Below are 16,247 nucleotides of genomic sequence, written 5' to 3' on the forward strand. Positions count from 1 at the left end.
TATGAGGGCAGTTCCGGGAGGGGAGGGAGAGGACGAAACTGTTCTTCTTTTGGACTCGGCCCCTGGCCAGGAAGAACTACAAATCCCACACGCCCTTGGGAACGCTGTAGTCAAGTTGCCGGTGGAATTGGCCGAGGATGACAGCTGGAGAATGGAGTCAGGTACGGAAAGGCGAGTTCTTGTGGAATTGTGTGTGTGAAAGAGAGGGGTGGGTGATCGCTGTTGGGCCATTGACTCGTCCACATATAACAGATTGAGGGGCATATAGAGAGACTCATGGAGGCTAGAGGACTTGTCCCTCGGGGCCCTGACCTAAAGTGGCAGGCGGAAGGGACAACCGTTGTCGCTGAGTACTGCCGCCTGAGTCCGAACCAGGGACTGTGGCTACCCTCCCCCTCCTAGTTACTGCCCAGGGAGAGGAAAGAAATTAGCTATTAGTTATCTGACATCTCAGCAAAGGGGCATCAAACTACGATTGTGCCACAGCACTGATGCCATATGACACAATAGTAAGATGATGTGCCAGGGTGATGCCAAAAGCTGAGTGTGATGCCGCGGGCACCACTTGACAGCTAAGAGAACTCAATGAGTCTGTAGCCTGGTTAGCCCCACTTAATAAGGGTCATTTTAAGAATCTTCTGATCTTGTTAGTACTTTAACATCACTATAAAGACCATGACCGTGAGACATTCCTAAAACTATTAAGCGAATACTATAGCATTTATTAAACAAAAAATTCCGAGTCAGGGAGTTTGACCGAGTGGTAGAGTGCTTGCCTAGGTTACATTCCTCGATACCACAAACATGCAAAAAGCTGAAACAAATTCTGTAGATCGACTGGTAGACCTATAGCCTTGAGAAAGTCCAAGGACAGTGCTCAGGCCCCGAGATCAAGCCCAGGACTGGAAAATAAATCCAAATAGTGCCATAGCAGAAAGATGCAAGATATATCATTTATCGGGTATATTCACAGGGCATTTTGCCAAAACTACATTTAATAAAAGTACACCCAAGGAAAGACTACATTTCTGTCTATTGTATTATGATATACAAGGAGGCTTGCAGATTGTAAAAGCTTGATAGTAAATATTTTCACACCAACAGGGAAAATCTAGAATATTGTATGAGTTCTTATATGACAACAGAAACTAGATTCAACAAATGTTTATGGATGGAATTCAAAGTGTAACAATGGTTAGTATGTCTTTGGTAACAGTAGTATTAATGAGAAGAATGGAACTCTTTGGGACAGATAATGTTTTGCTTAACCTTTTCCAAGTTAGCAATCTGTATCATCAAAATTATTACAAATGCGCATCTGTTAATTTCATTTTTAGAACTGTCTTTTTAATGTCTTTTTTAAATGCCAAATACGGATACCAATCCATGAATTTATACTTCTTAAATTCTACTTTTACTTAAAATTTTTAATCAAATATTTTTACAAAAAAGTTGCAAAGACAGTATAGAATTTCCATATATACTTCACCCGGATTCGCCTATTTTTTTCCATTTCAACAATAATACATATATTTTAACAGATAAATAATTCACCAAGGACTGAAACTGTAACTCAGTGGTCAAGTGCTTGTCTGGCATGTCCCAGTTCAATCTCCAGCATTTTAAACAATAATCAAAAAATAATATTTGCATCAGAATGAAACCCCCTATACAACTAACTGGTGCTAATAAAATTGTGGAGATAATTATACACTTTTTCAAGTATGTAATTGCATGATATGTTTTTTTAGAGGACTTAGCCAACTTCATTTTATTATCATTATTTTTAAACATATGTTTGAGTAGATATCTAAGATAATTAATAGTTCCTAGAAAAATTTATGTTTCACTTTTCAACTTTAAAACTTTTCCAAAGTGGCAGCACCATTTTTTTTATTTCCACTTGGAATGTAGGATGATTTCTGTAGCTCCACACCCTAAGAAGAATGTGTTGTTGACTCTTTTTCTTGTTGTTTTGCCTTGCTTCATTTTTTTTGAGACACAGTTTTGGTATGTGCCTTAGGCTGGCCTCAAACTCATGATGATCCTTTTCTTCCTGCCATAGCTTCCTGAGCTTTAGGATTACAAATATTTGCCACCATGCCCTCAGCCTTGACTGTATTTTTTGCCAGTCCTAAGGCTTGAACTGAGGGCCTGGGTACTGTCCTAGGGCTTTCTCAAGGCTCTACCGCTTGAGCCACAGCACCACTTCTGCCCTTTTTCTATGTATGTGGTACCCAGGAATCAAACCCCGGTCTTTGTGTATGCTAGACAAGCACTCCAGCACTAGGCCAAACTCCTGACACCAACGGAGTATTTTTTTTCTTTTTTGCTGGCCCTGGGGCTTGAACTCAGGGCTTGAACACTCTCCTTGGACTTATTTAAGGCTAGATATCTACCACTTGAGCCACAGCGCCACTTTTAGTTTTTTCTATGTATGTAGTAGCAAGGAATTGAATCTGGGTCTTTGTGCGTGCTAGGCAAGCTAGAATTCTAGCACTAAGCCAAACTCCTGGCCCTTCTTTTTTCTTTTTTGCCAGGTCTGGAGCTTGAACTCAGGGCCTGAGAACTATCCCAAGGCTTTCCTCAAGGCTACAGGTCTACCACTTGAATCAAAGCACTACTTCTGGCTTTTCTATGTATGTAGTACCAAGGAGTTGAACCCAGGTCTTCATACATGCTAGGCAAGCACTCTACCACTAGGCCAAACTCCCGGCCCCCTTGGCTGTATTTTTTTTATTACAGCTATTTTGAATGAGTGTGAAATGATAGCTCATTGTGGTCTAAATTTGAATTTCTTTTATAACTAAGGATGATGGGTATCTTTTCATGTGTATTAACCATGTGTGTATTTTCTATGATGAAGTGCCTTCTTTTTACTATTTTAAAATTGAGTTTTATTTAATTGTTGAGTTGTAAGAAATGTTTATATTTTCTAGATATAAGGCTTTGGCAGGTATGACACATAAAAATACTTTCCCCTTGTGGGCATCCTTTAAAAATACAGATCTCGACAGAATGACTCGTTCCTTCTGCCTCTATTTCTTGAGTATTGGAATTACAGCTGGGTTCCACCATGTTAGGCCCATTTCCCTTTTCATAGCAGTTTCTTTTGAAGTGAAAAGCTTTCTAATTTATGGGCCATTCTTTTAACGTTATGCCTAGCAAGTGCTTCTTTAATCCTAGATTGCAACAATTTTCTTCTAGTAATCATATTCTTATCTCTTTCATATAGCTCTGTAATGCATTTGAGTTAATTTTTGTGTGAGTTTATTTTTAGTTGAGCTTGTTTCTTTTTTTTTCTTTTTTTTTGCCAGTCCTGGGCTTGAGCTCAGGGCCTGAGCACTGTCCTTGGACTTTCTCAAGGCTAGAGCTCTACCACTTGAGCCTCAGCACCACTTCTGGCTTTTTTTTTCCTATGTATGTGGTAGTGAGGAATCGAACCCAGGTCTTCATGCATGCTAGGAAGCACTCTACCACTAGGCCAAACTCCCAGCCCATATTTGAGCTTATTTCCGTTTATTCTTTTCCATGTGGATATCCCAATTGTTCTGGCAGCTTTTACTGAATCTTCTATCCTGTATCTGTCATAAATGCTAAACGCATATTGATACATTACTCTTAACAGCAATTTTATTCTACTGCCACTAGATTCTCACAGTTGTGTTCCATTCAGTCGTTCTGTTTCTTTAGCATATTTTAGTTTGTGACAGTTTCTTAGACTTTATTTCGATCATATTGATACTTTGTAGTGTATTTATGAGCTATTTTGTAGGAAATCTTCAACTTCAGTTTGTCTGATGTGTTGCTGATTATCATTGTTGTGGTATATCTTTTCGAGGAAGTCTACAGAGATAAAATGTCATTCTCATATACTGTCAAGTGTATACATAATTGTATTTTGGTATTTATGAGTATTTGAGTTGTCCTCTATTACCTTTTCAGTGGTATGAATATTGCTGCTATGAACATTTGAATATAAGTTTCTGTATAGGCGTATTTTCATTTGTTTTGCATACATACCTAGAAGTATGATTGCTAGGTGATATGATAACTCTGTTTAACTTTTTGAAAGAGAGACAGACTTGGACCCTACCAATGAGGCTACACTATGTTATCTTCCCATCAGTAACATAGTAGGGTTCAATTTCTCTATGTCTGTACCAATATTTATTCATATCTTTCTTCGTTTATAACCATTGTAGGGGATATGAAGATGTATTTCATTATGGTTTTATTGTTTGTCATAGTACAGGAAAAATATATCTTGTTGTTACTCATAAATCAAGCAATATTAGTTATTAAAATGACTTACTATACAGGGCTGGGAGTTTGGCCTAGTGGTAGAGTGCTTGCCTAACATGCACAAAGACCTGGGTTTGATTCCTTGGTACCATATACATAGGAAAACCCTGAAGTGTTGCTATGGATCAAGTGGCGGAGTGCTAGCTTTGAGGAAAAAACCCAAGGACAGTGCTCAGGCCCTGAGTTCAAGCCCCAAGATTGGCAAAAAAAGACTTACTACTCTATAAGTTTCACATATAAATCTGTTTTTCCTTGTATTTGAGGTTGAAATAATTCAGGAACATTATTAAGCCTGCAGTAAAACCCAATTTCCAAAGTCATTCAATATTCAATAATAATGATTGAAGGCAATTTTAAAATGTAAAAATCATTCTTGATTTGCACAACAGGAGAAGGGATGAATTTAGCCATTTTCCTGAAATTTGCCACTGGAGTAGAGCAAAACTGCCTTATATATGCATCATGTTTGGCAAAATTTTATCTAGTTTATATAGTCTGTTACTGAAGTGTAGTAGACTTATAGTATGGTTTCCAGAATGGATTAGTTATAGTGACATTTCACTATAATAATACATCAGGGTATTGGTTTTGATTGCTAAAAACATCTAATGGAGAAACATCTCTAAATGCATCTCCTACTTGGTGACTTATTTGAATATTAGTTTTTTAGATAGTATAATCTGCTTTTATTTGATTTGATAGACATGATAGTTAACTTTTAATTCGGAGCCTCTCAAGGCCAGGGGTTTGCTTTGCATTTTTGAAAGATGAAAGATAAATAAATCTTACTGAAGAATACTTTGTCTTTTTTGTTGCAGGCCCCAAGTTATGAAGGAACAATGTGATTACTATTTATGTCCATCAAGGGACAAAGGGGGTTCTGTTAGGTCTTGGATATTGTTAGGGTCTGATTCTCTTGCTCATTTGATTAAATGCTCCCTATTGCTTTTTTTTAACTGATCGACTGGAGTCCAGCTCCTAGAACCAGCCAAGTTAACCTTTTAGACATAAAAATAGGGCTAATATGAACTAGCATTTATGTATCACACATATTAGATATGGAGCTTAGCCAATGTAATCCTACAACAACCCTACAAGACAGATCAGTCCATACCTTTTTAAAATGAGCAAAAATGGACAGAGAGGTAAACTAACATACCTAGTATAATTTATAGATAAAATAGAAAGTCAGTATTTTACATTTCCACCATTACATCCACTGTAACATATTTGCTAAATATTGCTGAAGGGAAGATGGCGTGTAAATTCTAGCCCAATATAATGCCATACTAATTACTCTCAGAGATCTTGGGTGGTAATCTTGTCTGACAGTGGCGAAGTAGTGCATTTTTTTGTCCATCATGGGGCTTGAACTCTAGGCCTGGGCATTGTCCCTAAGCTCTTCAGCTCGAGGCTATCACCCTACACCTGGAGCCACAGTACCACTTCTGGTTTATCTAGAGGTTAATTGGAGATAAGAGTCTTATGGACTTTTGTGTCCAAGCTGGCTTTGAACCACGATCCTCAGATCTCAGTCTCCTGAGTAGCTAGGATTACAGGCGTGAGCCACTGTGCCCGGCAAGTAGTGCATATTTTCATGCTCTACAGCAGTATGGTTTATGTCTAGATATACATGTGAGTATTGAGCACTCTTAATGTGTTTAGAAAAATGTTTTAATTTTATATAGTTCTAAATATCTTAAATTAAATCAGCCAGGCACTGGTGGTTTATACCAGTAATCCTAGCTACTCAGGAACCTGTGATCTGAGGATTGTGGTTCAAAGCTAGACTGGGATATCTATCTATCTATCTATCTATCTATCTATCTATCTATCTATCTATCTATCACCTAAGTATAATATAGCATCAAACAATAAAATTGATATTGCAATGTTGACATTTGATAAGATATGTCTCCCAAAATGCTCATGTGTTGAAAACACAATCCTTAGCTAGTGGCACTAGGGAGAGGTAACTCGATCGTAAGGGTTCTAACTTTTTTCAGTGAATTAATCTGTTGTCAAGTTCATACAGAATGGGCCTTTTCATTAGGAGGTAAGGCCTAGTTGGAGTAGTTCACCAGGGGTGTATACCCTATGAAAGGTATGCCTTATCCCTGGCCGCTTCCGGTCTATCTCTCTGCTTTCTGGCTGCCAATATGTAAGCAGCTTTCCCCCATCACATGCCCTACCACCATATGTTTCGGCCACACTTCAGTTCCAAAGTTCTAAATCTATGAACTGAATGAAAGTAATAAAACTGTTAACTAAGTTGTCTTTCTTAAGTTGTTTTTTTTTCAAATATTTGTCACAGAAATGGAACACTAACACATCAAACAATGTGTGTGAACATTTCTGTATTATTTTGATGTGTAAAGATTTATTTAACCATCACCATAATCAAGCAAGATTCCATCATTTCCAATATTTCTTATGTGCTACTACTTTATAGTCATACCCATCATCTAGTTCCACCATTCATAACATCTGACAACAACTAATTTTTTTCTGCTTCTATTCTTCCAGCTTGTTCATATGTCAAATATTTTGATATGTAGTATTTTCATTTTCATTAAGTTCAGTTTCTCTTTTTTACTTTCCCTAAGATTTCCTTTATGAACAATGGGTTATTTAAAGGTATAGTGTTACTTGGGATTTATAAGCTTGAGCATCTTTCAATAGCATCACGCCATGTAACTACGAGTACCTTTCATCAGCCTGACAAGTTATTTGCTCTTTTCAAAATTAATGCCTATATCAGAGGCTCTTCTTATTGAAGCATTTTTAGAGCTTTATCTGATTCCTTCATGCTATAGTAGAATGGTACTAGGATTTACATACCATCTTTCTCTTTATTCATTATCATGAAACTTCACTAAGTACAAATTTTTGAAAGATTTTATTAACACTGATTTTCACATCATATTTCAAATGTCATGTTTAACAAATAAGAATTCAACAATATGCAAACACTGGCAGATAGATTTTAGAACAAAATTAAATTAAGCTGAGAGTTTGTATGTCATAGATACATATTGATCTATATAAAATTATGTCTATAGATTATATATCCCATCATAAATTTTTATGTCTGTGTAGTTATGTTTATATCTCCAAGACAATGTCAATAACCTTGGGTACGGAATATTGAGTCATCTCTCTTGAATTGTTTGGATCTAATATCCACATACCAAGGAGACCATGTACCTTTTGTTCTTTAGGTCTTGACTTACCTCGCTCAACATGATTCATTCTAGTTTCATCCGCTTCCCAGCAAATGCCATTATTTTATCTTGTCTGTTGGCTATGTAGAATTCCATTGTGTATATATACCACATTTTTTGTATTTATTCATCTGCAGTGGGGCATCTGGGTTGTTTTCATCGCTTGGCTATTGTGAATAGTGCAATGATGAACATGGCTGTGCAGGTGTCCTTATCATAACCTGGGTTATGATGTTCACGGTAGATGCCCAGAAGTGGTATGGCTGGATCGTAGGGAAGGTCTGTTTTTAGTTTTGTTTTTTTTTTTGAGAAACCTCCAAACTGCCTTCCACAGTGGCTGTACTAGTTTACATTCCCACCAGCAGTACAGAAGGAGAACTATTTTTTTTTGCCAGCCCTGGGGCTTGAACTCAGGGCCTGAGAACTGTCTTTGGGCTTTTTCAATGCTAGAGCTCTACCATTTGAGCACCACTTCTTGCTTTTTCTATGTATGTAGTAACGAGGAATTGCCTACTGCATACTAGGCAAGCACTCTACCACTAGGTCAAATTCCTGGCTCCAGTAAAAACTAATTTTAAAGACTATGAACATGAGATCCTGCCAGGACAACCTAAGGCTGGCAATCAAAGCAGATAGCAACACCGGCCTATGGATGGAGAGTCAAACAACCTGACCTTTGTTTCCTGTATGAGGCCTTCTCTGTGTTTGCCCATGGTCACTTCCTTTATCTGGCCTCCTACAATCCTTGTTTCTACTGTGACACTCATCTTGTTTGACCAATGAGAGTTGATCCAAGTTATCTGCTTCTTTGGGGGGGAATATACTTTTAATAACCCGTTGTTTTTCAAAGTGGATAAAAATAATTTAATCTCTTTAAGTTTTATTATTTTGATTTTGATTTCTATTTGTTTTTTATTATTTAATATATTTATTACAAAGATGATGTACAGAGGGATTACAATTACATGAGTTAGGTAATGAGTACATTTCCTTTTGTACAGTGTGTTCTGTTTCCTCATTCTCTCCCAGTCCCTCCCATCTCTACTCACAATTTGTATAGTTCACATTTATCTGTGTCCAGTTGAGCACTACTGCTGTATTGTTCACATATTTTCCCTTAGTTCTATACCCTCCCCCTTCCTTCCTGTTATATTATAGAACAATGGTATATTATAGAATATTAATTTATTATATGATTCTGATATTCTAAGACATATGGAAATATTCTTTTAATGTTTAACCTCTGTACCAAATGGTCCCAAAACATCATTATCATTCAGTGTGTGTGTGTGTGTGTGTGTGTGTGTGTGTGTGTGTGTGTGTGTATGAATCCATATTTGATTTTAATCATGTTCTATTTCTTTCCATGTCATTTAACTCTTCTGACTGCTATAAGACTGCTTTTGTGAAATTGTCCTCATGATCCAAGCTCAATAGTGTTAAAAAAAGGATACTTGATTGCACTGGATGCTTGAAGGGAATGCTTCTCTAGAAGATCTAAAGGGTTCAGGATTTACCTTCTCTAGTGCATTTTATTTGTTTATGTCCAAGCTTGGTCTAGTTTGGAGAACTTCATTGTGTCTAAGATGGAAATCACTCAAACTATTGGGCTTTCCAGTTGGAGGTTGCTAGCTTGGCTGATGGAAAGAACAGTTGGTGATTGAAAGTATTTTGAGGTAACTAGAGAATGTATCACATCCTTTCAGCAGAGAAACAAACTTCAAAAGGTGACAAAATATAGGACCTTCCATTTGGGGTTCTGGCAAAGAGTATTTAGGTTACTAACAAAGGAGTTTAGAGTGTGAAGTGTTTCTAAATTTCATCATAGGGTTCATGATGAGTGGTAGAAGTTAGAAATTGAAGTGATCTTTAGAGGTAGTTGTTTTTAAACCCCTGAGGATGACTTGGGCATTATAGCACTGTATGCGGTGTGGGTGTTCCAAAAGTTGATCAAAGTTTTCCTTGTTTAACTTGAATATGATGGATACTACATGGCTTGAAATGGGCTTTTCTTTCTTTCTTTCTTTCTTTTTTTGGTGGTGGGGCTTTAACTCTGGGCCTGGGCTTTGTCCCTGAGGCTGTTCAGGTCAAGGGTAGTGCTCTACAATCTGAGCCACAGCACCACTTCTGGTTTTCTGGTGGTTGATTGGAGATAAGAGCCTCACAGACTTTGGGGCCCAAGCTGGCTTTGAACCATTATCCTCAGATTTCAGATTCCTGAATAGCTAGGATTACAGGCATGAGCAACCAGATCACTGGCTAAAAATACACTTTTAAAAACACTAAACTGTGGAAGATGAGGAAGGAAGTTATTGATTGTGCTTTCTTTTATGAAACTATTTTCAGTACATGTTAAAATGGAATTTTTTTAACTTCTCAGAAGTGATAGAATTTGAGTATTCTTTCTAATCCTGACTGCGGTGCAATATAAGGTAATAGAATCCAGAGTAGAAGCTTTGAAATATAAATATACTTTCAATGGACCACACCCAGGTTTGAGTTCTTATTAAACTCTTAGTTTGGGGTACATTAGCATTTCTTTAATGTTTACTTAGCACTTATGTATCAATTTTATATTTAATCAACAAGACAAGGGGGGGGGAAACGTTATCCTTAATTTATGGACCAGTTTCCTCATCTTAGCTTGCAAAACTGGCCATGATACCTTGACCATGAAAGTCAGGAAAGAAATAAATCCTAACTCCCTTAACTCATAGTCTAGTATTCTATTTTTGAGGGTGCTGGTATTGGTGCTTAAGTCCAGAGCCTGTTCATTAGCTTTTTGCTTAAGGTTGGCACTCTACCACTTGAGTTATAGCTCCACTTCCATATTTTTGCAAGTAAAATGGAGAAAAGAGTCTCATGTGCTTTCCTGCCTAAGGTATTTTTTCATGTATTTTTATTGTGATTAATAGAAGGGTTGCCTGAGGTATTTTTGAATTGTGATACTTCTCAGCTACTCAGCTTCCTGAGAAGCTACAGTTATAGGCATAAGCCAGTGGTTTCTGGCTCCAGTGTACTACATGTATTTTTTTCAGTAAGATATAAGGGGCAAATCTGTAAACTTGAGCACATTAAAATTTTAAAGAATACTTAAGCAGACAGTGATTCATGAATGGAGTAGTCCTAAACCTTAAGTAGTTTGTCTTCACTAGAAGGGAAAAGTTTTATAAAGTAATTGCAGAAATAATAAGAAGGAAGTATTTGATTTTTTTGTCTGTTCTGGGGCTTGAGTACTGTCCTTGGGCTTTCTCAAGGCTAGTGCTCTACTACTTGAACTACAGCACCACTTCCGGCTTTTTTATCTGTGTATGTGGTACCAAGGAATCAAACTTAGGGCTTTGTGCAGGCTAGGCAAGCATTATACCACTAGGCCAAACTCCTGACCCCTGATTTATTAAAATAGAGAACCCTTTGAGATTACTTGGTTGTTTCTGATTGGCAGGTTCACTCATTAGAAAATAGACCATAGTTTATGATTGCTAAGTTTGTTATTTTCTTGTTCACACTTAGTTGGATATTGGTTTAAGGCACTGAAACCAGCTTAGCTAATGCCTCCCATACTGGCCTTAAAAAATAATTTCCAGAAAATTGAAACAAATAACTTTGGCTTTGTAAACAAAAATAAATCCAGTATATTTCACTGGTGAAGACCAGTAATGCTATAATAGGAAAGAACAATGAATGATTTTGTGAATTCATAGTCAAAGAGAGTTTATAAATATAGTTAGTATTTTGGAAACATATAAATGGAAAACTCTAATAAATTAGCTTTATTGATAAATTGTAAAGTCCCTAGATTCTTGGTTTAAATTTAAACTTGGTGTCTATGTGTATTTGTGCTTGTGTATATATGTAGAAGTGTAGAATAAATTTACTATATTTCTATTTATGATAATGAGACCCATATTAGGGTAATTTTAAACTCTATTGTTAGTTTGTTTTAGAAATGAATCTGGTATAGTGACTAAACCTTTTCTTTTATGTTTTTTTTTTTGTGGGCCGTGGTGCTTGAACTCTGAGCCTGAGCGCTGTCCCTGAGCTCTTCAGCTTAAGGCTATGTCCCTACCCCTTGAGCCTCAGCCCCACTTCCCGTTTTCCAGTGGTTAATTGGAGAGAAGAGTCTCACGATCTTTATTGTTGGGGATGGCTTTGAACCATGATCTTCAGATCTCAGCCTCCTGAGTAGCCATGAGCCAACACACCCGGCTTCTTTTATCTTTAATAAAACTATAAAGATGGTATTTTGTATAAACTTTCATTGCAAAGTTTTTTTTTTCCTGTTAGGGTTGGCTTGGAACCATGTTCCTCAGATCTTAGCCTACTAAGTAGCTAGGATTACAGCCATGAGACACTAGCATCTGGCTTCAAGTAAGATTTATAAATGTATTGTTTGTCCATATCAAGATATATGCATTTCTAGCCCCATAGAATGTTTCTTGTCTCCTCCAAAGCCCTTTCCCAAGGGTAACAGTGATTTTGACCCTTGTGATCATAAGTCATGTGTACCTAATTTCAAAGTTTATAATGATAGAATCATATGGTGTGTATTCTTTTCTGTTTGGCTTCTTTTATTTAACACAATATCTATGATGCTGTATAGCATCCTCATGTATGGTATGCCATGATTAAAAATCTGTTTTTCTTTTGATGTATTTTATGTTGTTTGTATATTAGCCTAGAAGTAGAATCATTGGAGCATGTGCAATAAAAACTTTTTAGACTAGAAAAGTCTAAATGAAAGGACTGTTGTCTGAACATCCTGTAAGGAAAACCATTATAAAGTTACAGTTGGATGATATTTAGTTTGTGCTTTGATTAGTAAGTTGATATTCCATGCTTGAGAGATATTAAAAATTATACTTTGATCATTGAACTGGGTCTTTGATGCTTATGGAACATCTTTCGCTTTGGTCACTGGGCTGAGTCTTTTCATGCTTGTGGGTAGACTTTAATTCTGTGTGTCTGGTACATAGAGTGCACGTCAGGAATGAGAGGGCATTTAATTGCAAATGATATCTTTTTTTTTTTAGATGGCTTAAATTGTCTTTTCTCAAACAACCTAGTTCGAATAGTAATAAAATGACAGGAAACTCAAGTTTACTTTACAAAAATTTGCCTTATGATTAATTTGGAATTTATCTAATGTTTTGAAAGTAAATGTACACATATAATTTTCTGTAATCTAAAAACTTAACTGGCAAGGTAGTTTTACATTACTTTGGAGGCAAAGTATTTTCAGCATTTACTAATGAAGTGTGATGTTGAAAGCACATGGGGAAAATTCCTGTGGTCTGGGAAGAGGGTGAGGTAGTCATAAACTGAGAAGAAAACTGGAAAAGCGCTCTAAATGAAGCATAGTGTTTCTTGAAAGGACAAAGTCCCTTAAGGTGGTCAAACACACAACATACTACCAGACTGAGGCCTGCCTTATCTCTTTGAGGAAGATCCAATCTTTCCTTTTTTTAAAAAAAGAATTAAATTTGATAATGAGTAGCAGTAATAAATGCCTAGTATTTTTTTCTATAGGCAATGATTTCTGTTCTGTAAATTGCAGAATACTTAGGCTTAGTTATGGAAGCATTAGCAACCCTCTGGGGTTTCTATGAGCCTGCATTCATTAAGTCCAGAATCTTTGCCATGGCTGCCAGGACTGGTATCTTCTGGCACCTTCTCCAGGCTCAACCCTTGCCAGTCCCCTTACAGCATAACTTTTGCTTAGACTCTATGCCCTCAGCTTCCTTGGCTCTGATCACCTTTTGGTGCCCTATTTGCTTAACTCTCTATTCTGTTACTGTCACTTTCTTTCCAAGGCCTCCTTAGGGCACCATATTGCCTTAGCTGATCCTCTTCTAAGTTCACTTAGCCCTCTGTGCTCACATACATTCTGTTATAACAAACTGAGCTCCTTTCAGACTCTTCCCATCAGATATGGAATTAGTAAGGTCTCTAGGGCTTAGCACGTGGCCAGCCACATATGCAGTATGTATATCGAAAAGGATTATGCCCTTGATTTTCAGATGGAAAATAAACCAGCTTTTATAAATTTTCAATGAACTGATTCATTCAGTAAGCAGTTGATGGACCTTGGGACATGATATGAGTTATTGCAAAATATGTCCAAGAGCACTGGAGATAGAGATGATTATCATGTATACTGAGACTTGAAGCAGTTCATTTTAATAGCTGAGATGACATACCAGCAAATAGGAATGATTTAAAGTACAAGAGCTCTATGATATAAAGGAAAAATAAAGGATTCTGAATCCAGTAGAAGGAGCTTTTTTTAAACTTCTTGGTGAGAAAATGAGGAAAAAGGACTCATGGAGAATGTTGTATTTGAAATAGGAACTAAGGGTAAGTGGGACAGGAATAAACAGAAATAAGACTCTCCAATGTATCATGTGGATGATTTTGGCTGAAACAGTAGATGCTTGCCACTGGGGCGGGAAAATACATGAGACTCTTATTTCTAATTAGCCACCAAAAAGCTAGAAGTAGAGCTGTAGTTCAAGTGGTGGAGTGCTAGCCTTAAGAGAAAAAGCTAAGCGACAGCTGAACTCAGGCTCTGCATTCAAGCCTTATGAGAAAGATACACACTGAAAAATAGTAGATAACCTGAAGGAGTACTGAGTAGTAGGGGACCACTGGAAATGTCAGAAGTGGCCTTATTGGAGCAGCCTTTAAATGCCAAGGTCAATGTATTTGTATTTTACTTTTGTCAAGTAGAATTGTCTTAGAAGTTGGAAAGATTTCTAGAAGTTTAGTACCAATTACAGATAGACTCCTGAAAAGTAATCTGACAGTCATCTACTTATTAGCTTTATTTAGTAATTCAGTATTGAGAATTAAGTCCACAACCCATAGTTTTATGGACTATCCTAGAAAAGCCCCAACACCTTTGGTCCTTGACCTTTTTGCACCAGTCTTTTCTCTCTGGAAATCTAAATGAGTTAACAGATCATATGACCAATTTGTTCTGAGAAATAAACATTGAAATTGACAGGGGAAACAAACACTACCAAGACAGAAATGCTTTATAAAAATGCATAGATATATGAAGTGTTGTTTGCTTAGGAACTGTGTCCAAAACATTGCTGTTAGCTCTCTGGAAAAATCTGAACATTGTTTGAATTATAATGTTAATATTTATTTCTTTGAGGTAGTTTTAGATCACTTCCAGTTAAATATAACTATGTTCTTCCAACCTCAGACTTTTTACTTTTACTCCCGCTATAAACAGTGGGATTCACATTGTCATTTTGGTTTATGGTATGTTACATAACCAGAGCATCTGGTTTCTTGTCACTTAGGTGAGGTCTGCAATGCTTTAGGCCTGAAATATTGCAAAAACCTTCTCTCTGATCTCCTGGTCTTTAGGCTTTCAATCCAGCTTTCAATCCATATCACCAATATATATATATATATATATATATATATATGTATATATATATAGTGGAAAGAATACTGGATGGAGAATAAATTTTGCTGGTTTTGAATACTTGTTATATTACTCATTACCTATATGACCTTGAACAGTCATATCACCTCTCCTGAGACTTAAATCCCTAAAGTCTAAAATGAAAATAATGGTTCCTGCCCTCCCTGCCTTAAGAAGCTACCTCCAGGATCACAAAAAAATGCTCCAAAAATTGTCTGTAGCTTCACTAGGGGTTGAACTCCAGTGAATGGCATTACCCCTTTCATAATCCAGTTCCCTGTCACCTCTATATTCTGTTTTCAATATTCCTCTACTCTCTTCAATGCATACATACTTAATATTATTCCCTTCATCTGGAGTATTTTCTTATCTCTGCTCATCAAAATTCAAGCAATAATTTAAATACTAGTTCAAATACAATCTCTTTCTTGAAATTTTACTTGATAACTCCAGGGCTCATCGATATCTTTCTTTTCTGAATTTGACAGCATTCTGTTATTGTCAACATTTTGCTTGTACATTTTTAGTAGTAAATCTATTTTACATAAAGGTCACATATAACTAGATTTGTAATGCTTACTTGGCTCACTTAATATTTTAGCTAGTATTTATGAGGATGTTTCTTCTGTATTTCTCATAGAGCCAAGTTCAGAACTCAATGAATATTGGTTGATTTAATTTGAAATTCACATGTAAACTCTCGTAAGAGAGAGACGGATGAACCCATCTTCTCTTTTTAGGTCCTGGAATATTCCTCATAACAACTCATCTTAACTAGACTTCCCACAGAACCCTTAAAAAAAGTCCCTTAGACTAGGAATTGTCAAGTAGAACTTTCTGGTATGATAGAACATATCTATATCTGTGTTATCCGATGTGATAGATATGAGACACGTGTGGCCATTAAAATGTGGTGATTGCTGTGAAGAGCTGATTTGTGTGTGTGTGTGTGTGTGTGTGTGTGTGTGTGTGTGTGTGTGTGTGTGTACTTGAGATGGAACCTAGGACTGAACATGCTTGGTGCACATTTTACCACTGAGCTACACTCCAATCCCCTCTGAATTTTCTATTGTTTTTATTTTAATTGACTTAAAAAGTGTTATGTTGTTTGTGGGTACTATGTTTGACTACATCAGTCTAGAAATACATTTTATGTGGACACACTAAAGTGACAGAGTTCTTGCCTGAATAGCAAGCACAAGGCCCTGACAAAAAAGGAAAGCATGTTCGGTAGGAGAGGTAAAAAACAACCACATATACATTTCATCCTGGTTTAT

General features: G+C 36.7%; 1 protein-coding gene across 1 annotated transcript in view; it reads left to right on the forward strand.

Annotated features, from left to right (window-relative positions):
- Nucleotides 1-25: 25 nt before the first annotated feature.
- Nucleotides 26-16,247, forward strand: part of Atg4a (autophagy related 4A cysteine peptidase) — a 52,857-nt gene continuing 36,635 nt past the window's right edge. Inside the window, exon 1 of the mRNA XM_090326492.1 lies at nucleotides 26-161. Coding sequence (XP_090182618.1) covers nucleotides 152-161 — 10 coding nt within the window. The 5' untranslated portion in view covers nucleotides 26-151. The remainder of the gene's footprint in view (nucleotides 162-16,247) is intronic.

This window comes from Megascapheus bottae, chromosome X (genome assembly GCF_031878675.1).
Source record: "Megascapheus bottae isolate mThoBot1 chromosome X, mThoBot2.hap1, whole genome shotgun sequence".
Classification (NCBI taxonomy): Eukaryota; Metazoa; Chordata; class Mammalia; order Rodentia; family Geomyidae; genus Megascapheus; species Megascapheus bottae.